Source organism: Trachypithecus francoisi, unplaced genomic scaffold (genome assembly GCF_009764315.1).
Source record: "Trachypithecus francoisi isolate TF-2019V2 unplaced genomic scaffold, Tfra_2.0 Lachesis_group14, whole genome shotgun sequence".
NCBI lineage: Eukaryota > Metazoa > Chordata > Mammalia > Primates > Cercopithecidae > Trachypithecus > Trachypithecus francoisi.
This window is the reverse complement of record NW_022681459.1, coordinates 50,040,821-50,056,711: the sequence shown is the minus strand read 5'-3', so window position 1 is coordinate 50,056,711 and position 15,891 is coordinate 50,040,821. Positions and strand designations below refer to the sequence as shown.

Here is a 15,891-nt window from a genome sequence, read left to right as displayed (position 1 = left end):
CCTATCTCATAAACTGTGATGATTAAATAACACTTATAAACTGCCTGAAAGAATGCCTAGTATGAAACACCAAATAAATAGCAATTATTACTTTAGTTATAAATTTGTAGGAACTCTCTGTATTAGCAATATGAGTCCTGAATCTGTCATTTATGTTGGAACTGTCTCTCCAATCTATCACATCTTTTACAGAACCAAGATTTGTTTCATGTAGTCTTATATGTCTGTAATTTCCTTTATGGCTTGTAGGTTTTCTGCTTTATGAAAATCTCCCATGTCATACGATTACAAAAATAGTCTCCTAAATATTCTTCTAGTGTTTCATTTTAAGATTTAAATCTGTAGTCCTTTTGGTATTTATCTTTGTAAATGTTAGGTAGGGATTTGGTTGCTCTCTAGGCACCTTACTGTAGCTCTCTGTATCATAGTTACAAATATTAGATTTTAAAAAATTTCATAGAAAGAAATATGGAAGAAAATAAGTTACAGTATTCATAGCAATAGGCTTTTGGGTTATTCTGAATAATCATTTCTATTTTTTTTTCTTTTAATGAAAACTTCCCATCTCCCCTGCTTTAAAAAATGTGGAAGCCAGCCGGGCACGGTGGCTCACACCTGTAATCCCAGCACTTTGGGAGGTCGAGGCGGGAGGATCACGAGGTCAGGAGATTGAGATCATCCTGGCCAACATGGTGAAACCTTGTCTCTACTAAAATACAAAAAATTAGCCAGGCGTGGTGGTGTGCACCTGTAGTCCCAGCTACTTGGGAGGCTGAGGCAGGAGAATCGTTTGAACCTGGGAGGTGGAGACTGCAGTGAGCCAAGGTAGTGCCACTGCACTCCAGCCTGGTGACAGAGTGAGACTCCAGTTCAAAAAAAAAAAAAAAAGTGGAAACTTTTTTTCAAATGAATACAGGAAATTCCAATATACAAAATTGAGTTATTCCTGTTTGAAGTGGTGAAAGATAAATCTTGAGGAATAAGATAATGAAGAGCTAAAGAGTCTTGTAAACCAGGATAGTTTAGATTTTATTCTGAAATGATGGGGGAACTATTAAAAGATTAAGTAGGCTGGGCATAGTGGCTCACACATGTAATCCTAGTGCTTTGGGAGGCCAAAGTGGGAGGACTGCTTGAAGCTAGGAGTTCACGACCAGCCTGGGCAACATAGCGAGATGATGTCTCTACAAAATACATAACTAAATAAATGGCCAGCCAGGCATCATGGTACATGCCTGCAGTCCCAGCTACTCACGAGGCTGAGGCAGGAGGAATGCTTGAGGCCAGGAGTTTGAGGCTGCAGTGAACTATGATTGCCACTGCACTCCAGCCTGGGCAAGTGATACCCTATCTCTTGGGGGGGGCGGTACTCTAGCTGTTCTGTAGAGAAGACTGTATGTAGTGGGATAATAACAGAGGCAGTGAGACCACTAGAAAGGCATTATAATACTTATCGCAACAGATATATGTTCCCTTGGACAAAGTGATAGAGGTGGAGATAGTTTTAAGGTATATATTTACATGCTAACACCAAGATAATTTAATGACTAACATGGACTCTGGGAGAGAGGGAAGCTTCGAGAATAACTCTCGTGTTCTGGTTTGAGAAAGAGTAGAGGGTGGTGCCATTTACCATGAAAGGGAACACTGGAGGAAAAGCAGATTGTAAGGAAAAAACGAAGAGGTCAGCGTTTATTACGTTGGGTGAGAGTATCTTTGTGTTAATCAAGCAGGGGACATCTAGATACAGGTGGGTATTCAGATCTGGAGCTCAAGACACGTATCAAGGCCAAAGGTAGGAATCTGGAAGTTATCAACATACAGTTAGAAACCAAGGCCATGGGAACGGATGAGATTTTTCAGAGTCTACAGGGCAAGGAGACTTAAAGTCAGGAATCTGGGCAGGTGAAGGCCTCTCATATTGCTTTCAGAAACTCATATACCTCTTACACGTTATCCTCTGGGCTCACATGGCATGGGAAAGGGGTAGTTTCCCAAAGGAAAAGTGAAGTGCTATTCTCAGAGGGGAAAAAGATAACATTGGGTAGGCAGACGTACACTATGTAGACATGCATTCTTCAACATGAACAATCTAAATACCTTCACTCAACATAATCCCCTCTAAAGGGAGATCTCCCTCTTAAAGGGAGATAACCTAAAATAATTTTTAGTTATAAGGCTAAGATTTCCGGGTGATGCTCATTCTTCTCTAGTTCTTAACCCCATCTTGATAATCTGCAATTTATGGATTTCCTGATATATTTAAACATCACCAACACACTCATACACATCAGTGAGGGGACACTGCCATTAGAATGGCTCAGCTCCAATGGAGAAGAAATCTGACTGGATTAACTTGCATCATGCTCAAACTTCAGCCAGGAAATGTTAGGGCAGAATACTGTAATGAATAAAGAGGAGAGGGGGAAATAAAATACGGCAAACTAAGAGATACAGGGTAGATAGACTACAGATCCTACTTCTCCAACAGGTTATGTGAGTCTATAGCTGCTATTTATTTCTTCCTCTTTTGACTATACTTTGTTTCATTCAGTCAGGGATTTTTGACTAATAGGGTTACCCAAACCTTCATTCCTGAGATATTTGGAGGATTGGGATTCTCAAAATCTCAATCTTCCCAGATATCAGCACTCTATACATAATTTAGTCTCTTTTCTGATTAATACCTTAACTCTCACAAAAGCGACCTTAGTAATGCTACAAATTCAACCAGCATTGTAATTTTGCAATTTGAATAATTAATCTCCAAGTACTAGTTTGGATTTAAGCACAAAGATTCACTTATCCTGGACACAAAAAGACCCTGTATTTTATTCTATGCCCACAGGTCAGTTTCTGGGTTTGAGCTGATGCCCTTCACTTTAAAATAGCTAATGAAGCCAGGCGTGGTAGCTCACGCCTGTAATCCCAGCACTTCAGGAGGCCAAGGCGGGCAGATCACCTGAGGTCAGGAGTTCGAGACCAGTCTGGCCAATATCTCTCCTAAAAATACAAAAATTAGTCAAGCATGATTGCATGTGTCCGTAGTCTCAGCTACTCGGGAGGCTGAGGCAGGAGAACCGCTTGAACCCAGGAGGCAGATATTGCAGTGAGCTGAGATGGTGTCATTGCACTCCAGCCTGGGCATTGCAGTGAGACACTGTCTCAAAAAAAAAAATATATATATATATATAAACACAATTTAAAAAAATAGCTAATGCAATCAAAGCAACCATTCTAACTCACTGGTCCTGGCCTGCTTTATCCACTTATTTTTTTGAGACAGAATCTTGCTGTCACCTAGGCTGGAGTGCAGTGGCACAATCTCAGCTCACTGCAAACTCTGCCTCCCAGGTTCAAGAGATTCTCCTGCCTCAGCCTCCAGAGTAGCTGGGATTACAGGCACCCATCACCATGCCTGGCTATTTTTGTTTTGTTTTGTTTTGAGATGGAGTCTCGCTCGGTGGTGCTCACCTCTCTTAAGAATCAAAGTCCTGGTGGGATAGGACGAGCTTGCACTGCTCAAACTTCAGCCACAGGGCATGAGGCTGGAGTACTATCATCTATAATTCCAGTGACACCACATGAAATACGAAGGAGCAGCTTTCTAAAGGGTAAGTGGAGACGTATCATTAAAGGAAAGGGGAAGTGATTTTTGGCAAGCCAAAGCAACGGATGTCTACTATACCTATATTTACATGATTGGGGAGAAGAACCTACAATAAAGGAGTAGTCAGCAAGATGAAAAGAAAATGAAAATTATTATAGCACTTAAGGGAAGAGTGTTTCAAGAAGCTGGTGGGAGTTATCTGTGCTGCTGAAAGTTCAGATAAGATGCATGTAATGGATTTACCAATGAAAAGGTCACTATTGACCTTAATTGCAGTGACATCGGAATAATTCAAGGATTTTTTAAAAAAGTGACTTCCCCCCTGCTCTCTGCCTAATGTGGATACTGCAATAGAGTCTTGGATTAACATCAGTCAAGAACTAGAATAATCTTTGATCAACCTCAAAATCCTAAAATTCTGATAATCCAAATAAACTCACTTGAAGGAGACATGCTTAAAAAATTAAGGAATAATTACTGAGCTCTGAGTTTTTCAAACAAGTAAAGGTATAGCAATCTGTCAACTTGAGTAATGAATGATTTATATTTAATATTTACGAACATAAAATTTGGTATTTTTAATCATTTGATAAAACAGGCTCAGTGTTGAATAACTTGCCAAGGTCAAACAGTAAGCACTATATTTAATTTAAAAAATTCTTTATTTAAAATAAAGTTTAAAAGTAATGTGGCTAGTGTAAAATACAGAAATGTATAAAGTTGAAAGTGTCATGTAATCTACACTGTTCAAAGAAAGCTGTGAATAGACTTTTTTATGCATTTATAAACATAAGCACACACATTTTAAAATGATTTCACACTGTACACTTTTCTATCAGTAGCTTGTTTCACCTAATGTATCATGGCCATTTTTCCATACACAATGAATGTACTTTATTCATTTTAATAGATACAAGATTTTCCTATATGGCTGAACCATACCTTAACCTATCCTTTAACGACAGACATTTAGGTTTTCTATTACTTTCTACTATGTCATTTTTATGCTTCTGTGGTATCTTAAATATTCTCTCAGTTCCTGTTTCATTTTGTCTTCCACTTTGGAAAGTAATTTCAGTGACCATGACCTCTAGTTTAATAAATACTTGGATCTGTCAAGTTTCAAAGTTGGTAGATGTTATCAGTCTGGATTCAATTTCAAGTAATAGAAACCCAACTCAAAAGTAACTTAAGCAAAAAAGGGTATTTATTGGTTCACATAACTGAAAAGTCCAGGGGATATACTAGCTTCAGGCACGGTTGGATCCAGGGGCACAAACGTTGTCATCAGGATTCAAGTCTCTCCATATTTTGGCTCTACTTTCCCCTGCACTGGCTTCATTCTCTACATGGCAGGCCCTGTTGGTTTGAGGTTTTCATCCTACAAAGCTAAAGCACCTCAGTAAAGAGAGCTTCTCCTCCACAGTTCAGATGGATTTGCTGATTGATGAGGTCTGAATTACACGTCCACCCACAAAGCTCAAGGTTGGGTTAGACTGTCCAAACCACAGACTGAAAATAGGAAGAGGTGGTTTTAAGAAACATCAGGGAGTTCTTACAATGAGATGGAATGGATGCTGGGCAATTAAAAACTACTAATGTCCAGGATAAGAACAGATATGAAAATGTCCAGGATAAGAACACATATGAAAAAGCTTAATCTCTGCTTAAGAAGTTGAATGGTAACAGCTGGCATGGTTTCTTCCTTGGTTATAAAAGTATTCTAAAAAAACACCATGAGAGATGTTTGTCCTGTCCTCAGTAAGTCTGTATTCCATTTGAATGGGATAATAATCAAGTCCAATAGCATACTTCGGATGAAACCACAGTTTCAATACAAGCAAACTCAGTGGTCATGAGTCTGAGAGTCCAACTGTCCTGCTGATGTGAAGCAAGACAACTAGCCTCCTACATCAAATAATTCTGTGAGGCAATTTGAGTCGGCGGTAAATTTTAGGTACTGTGGAAACTGTTCTTCTTTTGCCAGGCTGAACTGGTACAGTTCTGTGTGTACTGGTGAATTGGACTCATTTCTGTACTACTGAAAGAGAGAAATGGACACAGCTTTCCATCTGCTGTATTCCTTCCAGACCTGATAGATGAGGTTCCAGGTGCTGAAAATGATCAAATACATACAGGAATAGAGGCTAACTGTGCATTTAAAAATATCTTTAAAAAAGCTGCTGGTCAAGTAGTATACAACATGGTCCTTCCTGTTGTGAACACTGAGTCCTAGCAGGTGAGGTGTGGGTTGTTTCTATTAAAAATCCTTGTTGTATTGGGCACAAGATAGACTAAAATTGGCTGTAGTCTTCTCAAGGTCAGTGAGTCTAACTGCAGCAACATGTGAAAGAGGCAGGCAAGAGCTGAGTCACGAAAATAGACAAGCAGGGCAGCTTCAGAAAGGCCAGCCATACCAATAGCCAGAATATGATCTGGAAGAACAGGCAGATCAATAAGGAAGCTCTGTAAATTAGTTTTTACCCTGGGTACTCAGGAGTTAATCCATAGGGCTTATTCTGGATACAGTTTTCTGATCTTACAGAGCCAGTCAGGTACATCAGCTTTCAGTTTGTTGCTCATCTGCCAAAGAACTTTCAGCTCAGGAGAAGGCCTTATCCTCAATCAGACTTGAGGTTCTGTTTAGGAGTCTATGCTACATCTGGGAATGACAGGGTCAGCAGAGCCAGGTTTGTCAAAGTTGGCCCTACTTTCTTTGGTAATCTAGTCATCACCTTTTTTAACTCAGCCGATCTCTGAGAATCATCTTACAAGCAAGCCAAGGCCTCAGATTGGTTGAATGGTGCTGTTCAAAGATTTAGATGAGATCTGAAGCATGGAGACATGGAGATAGTAGGCAAACTCCTAGGTTTAAGTGTTAGGTTTTTGCTTTTCTAATCACCAATTCTTACATACAATGTATATTTTAGACTCTTGAGCAGATGATCATCTTCATCTTAAGTCATTCATTTTGAATGAGTTGGCAGGATTAGAGGAATTGGCAGTATAGATCAATGTCTTTTTCTGTAAAGTATAGGAAAAATCAGAGAGGAAAAAAGCTGACAATTTGAAGGTAGTAGAAAATTGAAGATAATTTCTTCTTAACAAATAATAGTTGTATATACAAGCAGGCTAGTCATCCAGATTTTTATTTGTTGAGGGTGAGCAGTCTACAGCAACCAGACTTAGGCCTTGTTTGACAAGATATAGAGTGCAGTCATGTAATCACAATTGGCTTAGAGAGAGAGGATATAAACTATCCTCAATGTTTAACCAGTGCATTCATTCGAGTAGCTCAAGATAGCTGGCCTTTAAATTGACTGAGAAGTAAAGGATGAGTTTTCTCATGACACATATCAAAATCTCCTTGTTCAACATGATCCGGTCTGAGAGTCCATAAACTGAATCCTTCCTGCTGAAACAGATAAGTTGTCTTAATGTCTGTTACAATGCCTGCCTTAAATATATATCATGGCAAGGAACGAAGTCAGCTGCTCTGAGTCAGTGTAAAATGACAGTATTAAGACTGTTGTGGTTCCACTAAAATATCCACAAGGACAAAAGCTCTTAAGTCTACTGATAAAATCCTTAGCTGCAGTCTTCATAGATTTTGTTTTTCAAATCAGTCTGTTTCCAGCAAAAGGGTAGGCAATAAGCTATCTGAAATGCCCAGCAAGTAAGCGATCACGGCCTGCTCAAAGGGCCAGCCTCCAACTATCCCTACCACCTACAGTTGGTGGTATCAGACATCAAAAGATTCATCTTAAAAGAACATCTCTCAGCACAAGGCAGAGCAATTAAAAAAAAAATCTATTATTGGCTAGAAGAAACTTTTCCAAATGGTTTCATTTTAAATCACATGAGAAGGGGTGTTCAAAGATTGTCTCTTGAAGATCAACTGTTAAAGTGAGCTGAGTAGTCATAATAATTCTGGAGAATAGGCAGATATGCCAGTGATGAAGAAAAAAATAATAGCTTTTTTTTTTTAAGGTTATTAGCTCATTTATCTTGGAAACAGTAGTTAAACTGAATAAAAACCAAGGGGCAGTATAATTGCTACTGGTTGAGTCATACAGTGATGTGTAGTTTGGGAAAGAAGATGATACATATTGAGCCCCTTTAGGAAATGTTGCCAGTATTTGAATTCGGCTTTCATAGTTATCTCTTGTACACGAAGTAGAGTACCATGGCTGATAACAAGAGGTCAAATGTACAAGTTGCTCTAATATGCCCTCACTGAGGCACCAGCTTCAAAACCCCCTTGCTGGCAATTCAGACATCCATGGAGGGTCAAGACTTCAAAGTCATGTACTTCAAGTACCAGTAGAGCATCTGGTGTTTGTGAAAGAAGTTGCTTAAGGGAGTCTGTCAGTGTAGGGTGCATAGAATTGTTCTCTGGCTATATCCCATTCTAGGAATCACTGGATATCCATCTGGAGTGGAGGGCTGTTAATCTAGGTTCACTTGACACCACTTTCAGCCCATGATCATTCCTGGGGTCAAAGATATGTCTGTCTTCTTGTACTTTTCTAAATTCACACACAGTATTTCTAAGAATGTTCAGCATCAACTGAACATGAACTGTGCTGAGTGGAGGTACAGAAAAGATTGGAATGCCATTCAGGTCAAACATATTGCTGTCTGGGGCAGTGGTTTTCAAACTGTGTTCTGGAGAGTTCAAGGTGTTGTAAGGAAGTCCCCTTAGGTGTCACCACGGTGGTAAAGGAAGATAGACAGTTGTAGCAGGCTTCAGGCCCCTACTCTTGCTTCACTGCTTCATCCAGAGCAGCTTCACTTTTACTCTGGGCTTCCGCAGTTTTCACTCAAAGGGCTTCATGGCCACAAAGCCTTTGGAAAACCAATGATCTAAGAATAAGTCGGTCACAAAATGCTGAAATACAAAAAATAGGTCACAGAAAGCAGAAACTGTAAGCAAAGCCTGTGGTAAACCAAGGTGTTTTCCTATTCTTTCCCTAATATGGACCACATTACAGGTTGGAGTTAGAGCTTATTGGCTATAAATTTTGATTGCCTGCAAGACTAATGATTTTCAGTTGCAACAGCACTGGGGTTTTTGCCCGAGGTTGCAAAATGCATCCAATTCTTTGTAAGTATTACTCCAAGAAGTCCATGGCTGGATGACTTCTCAGACATTGATAAATCTGAAGAAAATATCTCCTTAACCCTTTTCTCCCCTTCCCAACCTCCTTAACCCACCCGAGATGCAATGCCCTTGAACTAAAGTTGTGGTACAATTCTAGGGACACAGAAGTATATTGCTAAATGTCACGGAATTTATCCAATTTGGGGTGAATTAACTTTCCTCCATTCCTTTCCTATGTCTCCCCACACATCTTCTAGAGATTCTCTTGACAGAAAATAAAGGTAATTGTCAAGATTCAAGACTCGCAAATGACAGAGACATACTAATTCAAGCAATTAATAACAAGGTATGAGAAAGGGGGATTTTGAAGATGCTGTTTATTCTGGGGTGTCCAGGACAATCTGTTGGCAATCAGGAAGCACTGGCTATACTGCTCTAAAGCAGTTTCTGCATTCCATTAGATGGAATGATGCAAAAAATACCCTTTTGTGTTTGATTAAACTTAGGACACAATGGGTTAAACAGCAAAATGGAACTCTTTGCTACAAGTCTCTTTTTTTTTAAATTAGACTTCTGAATTTAAGCATGGAAGCAGTAGTAATTTGCTGCGAGTCTCCTAAGATCCTTTAATACACTATACCTCAATGTAGACTGGGGGAAGGGACATGTCTTACATACTTTACTATCTGTAACACCTTTCTCTATGTCGTATTTATACACACACACACACAAACAATACTACCTTTAAAAAAACCAGGTGGTTCATTTTGTATAAATACTAGTTTGCAGCGATAGGACCATAGATAAGCTTTCAGGGCCCAGGAGTATTAACGTCTTAAATGCCCTTAAACTGTGGGATATTGCCATGGGATCCTGGTCTAGATGTAGCTATCATGTGATCACACTTAAGACATCCTATGTGACTACGGGAACCAGATCAGGAAGCTGGAAAATTTCCTGAGGTTCCCAATACCCAGTCATTTTAACACTGTGGGTAATTCCAAGGAGAATACTGGACTGGGAGTCAGAAAACCTAGCCTCTACCACTTTCACAGCTGTGTCACTTTGGATAATTGCTTAAGTTTTAAAATTTACATTCCCTCATTTGCAAAAAGGGATTATAATTCACTCTTATTTTGACAACTGAGATAAATGTATGTACAAGTGCTTTGAAACCGTAAAGTGCATTATAAACAGAGGGGATTTACCATAGAGGTTCTACCTTGATGTATCAAGAGAAGCCTTTTCTGGAATCTGATGCAGCCTTGTGAGATGCTTAGGTAAGGGGACTCCTTGGTAGAATTTCTTACATTTGTGTAAAAAGTTCTGGTTCCTGAGTAATTCCAAAGAAGATGCTATGAGGAGTTCACTGTGCCTCTGATTTGATCCCAATGGGTCAGAATGTGTTTTCTCATTCAGTAAGCTACTACAGGATTTGAAGTAGAAAAAACAGGGTCCAGTGACCTTCATGGGATCCTAGATGTTCATGAATTTCAATCATTTGAGATTGTGGGGGTCCAATGCTGCTCTCAAAAAGATGTTCCCTTTCTTCAGAGAGCATTAATAACTAAAAAATCCCCTGGTCCAAATTTATTATGTGTCTCTGAAGGCTTTAACTGAAGAAATGAAATGCACACTCATGGAACAAACTAGACCTTTGTTGTGATAAAACAGCTTTAGCTATTTGGCTTGAGGACTCTGACTTCACTATAAAGGGCTGTGCTGAATCTGGGTAGAACAGGACAGGAGTGGAGGTAAAGCCACATCATGATGGCTGAATGCCTCCTGGGTCACAGTGGTCCACTGGAATGGGTGTCTTCTTCAGTAGTAAGGTGGTAGGAATCATCTCGGGCAAAAATCCAGGTACCAGGTCTGTAGGCTGATGGAATAGCACAGGGAAGGTAGTCAGAAGGTCCAGGTGAACACTCAGCAATCAGGAGGCACAGGACTAGAAGGGGCAGGGACAAAACAGGTCAGATAACAAATGCATGGAATTACAAACACAGGACTCTAAGTGGGTCTGCTGTCAGCACATCAGTAGCCTGATGGCTGTTAATTCTTGATGAGCCTGGCTTAGGCAAAGACAAATGATAAATGAAAACAACAACAATCCAAAAAAGAACACACAAAAGCCTGATTAACACTCTCAACTTGTGGGAACTGTCTCAGCGAAGCAGCAAACAGAAACTAAGCCTCATACTTTGGGAAAGTAATTTGATCGGATTCAGGGTGCTGGGCATTTTTTGGTGGGGAGAGGAAGTGGCTCCACAAGTGGCATAAAAAGAAGTGAGATTTTAAGTTTATATACCAACAATAAAACAAAGGAGATAATTGCCCCCTTCCTCTTTCAATGCCTTCCTCAAATTGTCTCATGACCGTCTCCTTTTAAAAAGCTGTCCTTTCACCTTAACAAGATTCCATCTCAAGTAGGAGAAAATAAGGTCTTGGTCCTTCTGTATGTAACACCCCATTCAATATATTGGTTTCTCGTTATGTCTGAGGGCTCCCTGGATCAAAATTTAGAATAAAAAAACATTAAAACATAAAGAAACATGACCCATATCTAGCAACTTTTCTTCTCATTAAGAGTAATTTTAGTTATCACATAGCAATTAAGAAAACACTGAGTGGTTATTCTGATAGCCTGCTCTCTAAACTCCTCCTTCCTAATACATGTTTCATGATATGTTGTGCAGTATGTGGGAAAGATGCACTAAACAAGGACTCTGCTTTCAAGGAGTGTGCTATCTGCAAAGACAGAAAATGCAGGCAAGTAACTATTTTACAGGATTTTGTATACAGATAGAAGATACATAACAAAATGTCATAAAACTTAAAAGTTCTATTCTGGCTAGTTAGGAGACTCATGGAAAAGAGACCATAAGAGTTGCATACTGAGAAAATGGCAGTTTTGACAGATGAAAAACCAGAGAGGAGCATTTCCAAAGTAGAAAGAGAGTATGAACAAAAGTGCAGAGATGGTAAAGAAAAAGGCATTTTGGAAAATGGCAAGTACCATAATTCACTTTGGATGGAGTGTCCTCAGTTTGCACTGAGGGTCTGGACAGAAACTCAGGTCTTCTAATTCCCAGTAACAGTGCTGGTGGTAGTGCTTGCTCAGTCGTTGTCTCTTTTCTCACAGCAAGGTTAACAGTCCCAAAATTCAAAAATAAAACAAATATCTACCTCCAGTGTTCCTGCCACATCCTGATAAGCTCTTTCGGGTTCCAAGTCCAGTTCTTGAAAATCTGGAAATCTGGAGTCCATGGCTGTGGCTACACTGAAAGTTATCTGCTCCAACTATTGTAGAATACTGTAGTGAAATCTTTTCAACCTCCAATCCTGGACATCTCATGTTTTGCCACAGAATTTCAAGCTTTGAGTTCCAGTTGTTTTTTTTTTCCTCCCTTCTGCTGAGGAAAGCATCTTGTCACCACAGTCTTAAGAGTCTTTTGAGGTACATCCAGATTTAATTACAAAAGAGCAAAAAGACCAACACATTTTTCCTCCAAAACAGTCATTTCTCTGGAAGTGAGACTATTTGTCTCTGCCCTTTAGGAAAAGGGAATAGTCAACTGATTTTTTCAGACATTTGAATGAAATAGCATAACCGGCTAACATCTAATCAGACAAAATACACTTAAATGTGTTTGTGTTCACTTGCTTAGGGCTGTACCACTTGGTGAGCACCACTCCACAAAACGAAAATGTTTGAAATCCAATTGTTCAAACATTTTTATAGTGTTTGTTGGATAATGGCCTGAAATTTGATAAAAGCAGCTGACAATTAACAAAGAAGCAAAAACTAGCATCTTGGACATCTTAGTATTACACTTGCAAGCAATTAGAACACAAGGAGGGCCAAGGTTAAAAAGTTAAGCTTTGAATCACTTCCAAATCTACTGATTTTGAGGTTCCGCAGTAGTTCTAACAAAACTTTTCAGAGAATATTAACCTTCGATTAAGAAAGAAAAAAACCCCAAACATCTTCAGGAATTCCATGCCAGGTACAGTCTCTTCCAGTGAGCCCACATGCTAAAAGTCCACGTGCACCATTAATTAGCTGGGCTTGGCAGCACCATGTGAAAAGAAGCCTATTCACCACCAGCCACACAGACTAGACACGTAAAGTAGGATCAAGTAATGGATGACAACCATGGTCGTGGAATATGGTCAATGAGAGTCAGAAAGGTAGTCAGGCACCGGTACAAGCAGCAGAAAAAAGTTGCCGGGCCAAAGATTAAATAGGCTTATTTAAATAGGATGCTACAGAACACATCCACTCCTAATTGCAGCTGCTTTACACTGGGTGCCATTGTACCATATGCATCAGCCACCCTTCAGGCACCCCATGGTGAAAGAAAAGGATTCAGAATAGAAGCCAAGCAGGGGACTGTTGTTACCCCGAATATCCATTATGCATAGAAACAGCTCACATATCCCAGGGACTCAAACAGGGGCTTCAAATTGGTTGTGAAGGGTCCCAAATGACATCTAGGCCTCAGTTTCCTCTCTGTAGCATGAAGAAATTGTGATTCTTAACTCTTCTGGGTCACAGCCCCCTTCGAAAACTTGCTAGCGATGGATCATCATTCCCCTATAACGCACATTCCCACAAATTCCCATCATTCCCCCAAACCACACATTCCCACAATTTCAGGGAGTTTGGGGATCCCCAACTCCAATCCAAGGTTCCCAGGTTCAAAACCCAAGGATTGGGGAACTGCTAAGTTTTCTTACAACTCAAAAAAAAAATTACAAACAATAATCATCCTTTACGTACACCCACGCTTTAGAGTTTACAAAGCGCTTTCAACCCCACACACATTGATAGGCAGAGGAGGAAACTGAGGCGCAGAAAAATTACAGAGTGACTCGCCTAAGGTCACTCCGCCAGCTGGTGGCTAGGCCCGGAAGCAAACCCAGCTCTTCCGACTCCGGAGCTCGTCTCCCCACCCCGGGGCTGCCGCCAGAGCTCCCGCCCCTCACTACGGCGGCATAAGGAGGAAAAGGCAAAGTAGAAATCCCACAACCAACCATCCTCCGGCCCCCTCCTGCCCCCCCAACTGGGTCCTTGCAGGCCCCGAAGGGTGGCGCCAGGCCTCCAAGCCGGCCCCAGCCACCCCCGCCTCCCCGGCCGCTCCAAATCCCGCGGCCGCTGCAGCCGCCGCCTCCCCCGGAGCGGGGCGGAGCAGCTGCCCGCCGCCGCCGACCACCCGGACGACTCCTCGTCGAATCGCAAACGCATAGGCCGCCGCCCGAGTTCTGCGTACGAGAAGAAAGACGCGGCGCGAGCGCCAACGGCCACCGGGCGCGCGCCGCGGCGGCCGGGCCTGCGCCCCAAGAGCTGGATGCCAGAGCAGGAGAAAGAGCCGCCAACCGATCGCTCGATCGACCGCACGCCCGTTCCTTCGCCCTACCAGACCCGGGAGGGGGGGAGGGCGCGCCAGGGCTTCTTCGAGTTAGGGGCCTGACTCCCCGGCGACGAGACAAGATGGCTCCTCCGGTCCGCACCGCAGCTACCGTCCCGGCTGCGTCGCTCGGCCCGCCCCCGGTACTGTTTCTTTAAATGGCGGAGAGGGTCAGGAAAGCAGGAAGAGAGGCTCACGCTGTCACGTGACAGGGGCGGGACCGGCCAACCAAGATCCGGTCACATGGGGACACGCAGTCCGCCAGTCAGGAGGCGGTACATCAGGGCGGGGGCGGGAGGAGCTGCAGCTTTGTGATTGGCTGAAGGCTCCGCTGAGGCCTCGGGGGCTTGGGGCGTCGGGGAGTGTGCGAGGTGGCCGGGGCTGTGTGCATTAGCGGAGACAAAGCAGTGTCTGTGGTATCTGTGACTGCGGCGGCAGAACAGCTCTAAACGCCGAATTTCGTGTTGCTGAGTCCTGTCACCATCTCATCTAGCGCGGCGCGCGGGCGGCGGCGGAAGCAGCGGCAGCGGCGGCGGAGGCGGCAGCAGCAGCACATGGTTCCAAGAGCGCGCTGCGGCTGTTGGGTTCCAATTCCGCGGGGAGGGACAAAGGCAGTTGTGAGATCCGGGTAGTGCCCGGTCAGGTGGTGCGCTCGCCACTGCCCTCGATCCGGTCCTTGAAAGCCGGGAGTAGCTCCTGTTCGTGAGGAGGCTGTCACGGGACCGAGGCCCGGGAAGGGCCTGGGAGGCTGAGGCTGTTGTCTGAGGGACGTGGGGGCAGGGCGCGGCCTGCCCGAGGTGCTGTGGGCGGGTCATTTGTGAGGTGTTTTTGTGGGCCAAGTGTGAGGTAATCTGACCCCCACCCTGAACTGGGTTTGGTCAGGCTTTGAAAAAAGAAGTCGTCAGTGCCTAGGAACTTTTTCAGTTGGGAGGTGGTGAAGCTGCAACTTGCGCCATATAACACTCCATCGAGATCTTGGTCGCCGGTCTTGGGCCTGTTTAAGAATCCTGGCGTCACGTGTGGCGAAGACATGGCCGATCAGTTTTCTGACAGAAGTGGGTAAATTTCCGGATTGGTAAATTTCCTGACAGGAAATTTCAGGGAACCAAAGAAGGCTCGAAGAACATGAAGATGGAGCAGTCATAAACCGCCCACTCAAGGACCATCTCCTTCAGGACCATCCACACGAGACTCAGATTGTCTGAATTGAGCTATCGCAACTTAATGCTAAAAGCTCCTTAAAACTACAGATTTATGACAGTTCCTTCCAAAATATTACATCGTAATCATTGAGAAGATTAAAAAAACACTTGAAGGAATTGTAGTTTTAAACATCTCTTTGCATATATTTTGGATAGTTACTAGGTTACTTTTAACTGTCATTAAGGAGCACAGACTTACTGAAGCTTTACTGGACGGAATCCTGGGAAACTGATTTCATTATAAGGTTATATTTCCCAGTTAGTGGAGACCTCATTGCAGTCATGGCTTTCACAAATTACAGCAGTCTGAATCGAGCTCAGCTAACCTTTGAATATCTGCACACAAATTCGTAAGTATCCTTTAGGTGCCACTGAGGTAACCAGTAACTCGTTCCTTGATATTATATGGAAATCGTTTCCCCAGAAAATTTTGCTTTTTTACTTTTTGAGATGTATCCCACTGGAGTGAAATGTATCACTGGATATCTTGAGCTCTGTGTTGAAGAACTGAGATCAGTGAAATACTTGTTGCTAATCCAGAAGAATCTGATTTTTGTTTATTGG

General features: G+C 42.3%; 1 protein-coding gene and 1 long non-coding RNA gene across 3 annotated transcripts in view; one reads left to right on the top strand and one right to left on the bottom strand.

Annotated features, from left to right (window-relative positions):
* Positions 1–4,795: 4,795 nt before the first annotated feature.
* On the bottom strand, positions 4,796–14,305 carry LOC117096208. 2 transcript variants are annotated; one of them, XR_004442388.1, is made up of 3 exons: positions 11,731–14,305; positions 9,937–10,662; positions 4,796–8,501 (listed from the first exon to the last, which is right to left on the bottom strand). It is a non-coding gene; the product is annotated as an uncharacterized LOC117096208 (long non-coding RNA). The 2 variants fall into 2 exon arrangements; XR_004442387.1 differs by having other exon boundaries at positions 4,796–10,662.
* A 110-nt stretch (positions 14,306–14,415) lies between these two features.
* Positions 14,416–15,891, top strand: part of MORC2 (MORC family CW-type zinc finger 2) — a 42,682-nt gene continuing 41,206 nt past the window's right edge. The window contains 1 exon segment of the mRNA XM_033233265.1: positions 14,416–15,677. Within this exon segment, the coding sequence (XP_033089156.1) occupies positions 15,610–15,677 (68 nt within the window). The 5' untranslated portion in view covers positions 14,416–15,609.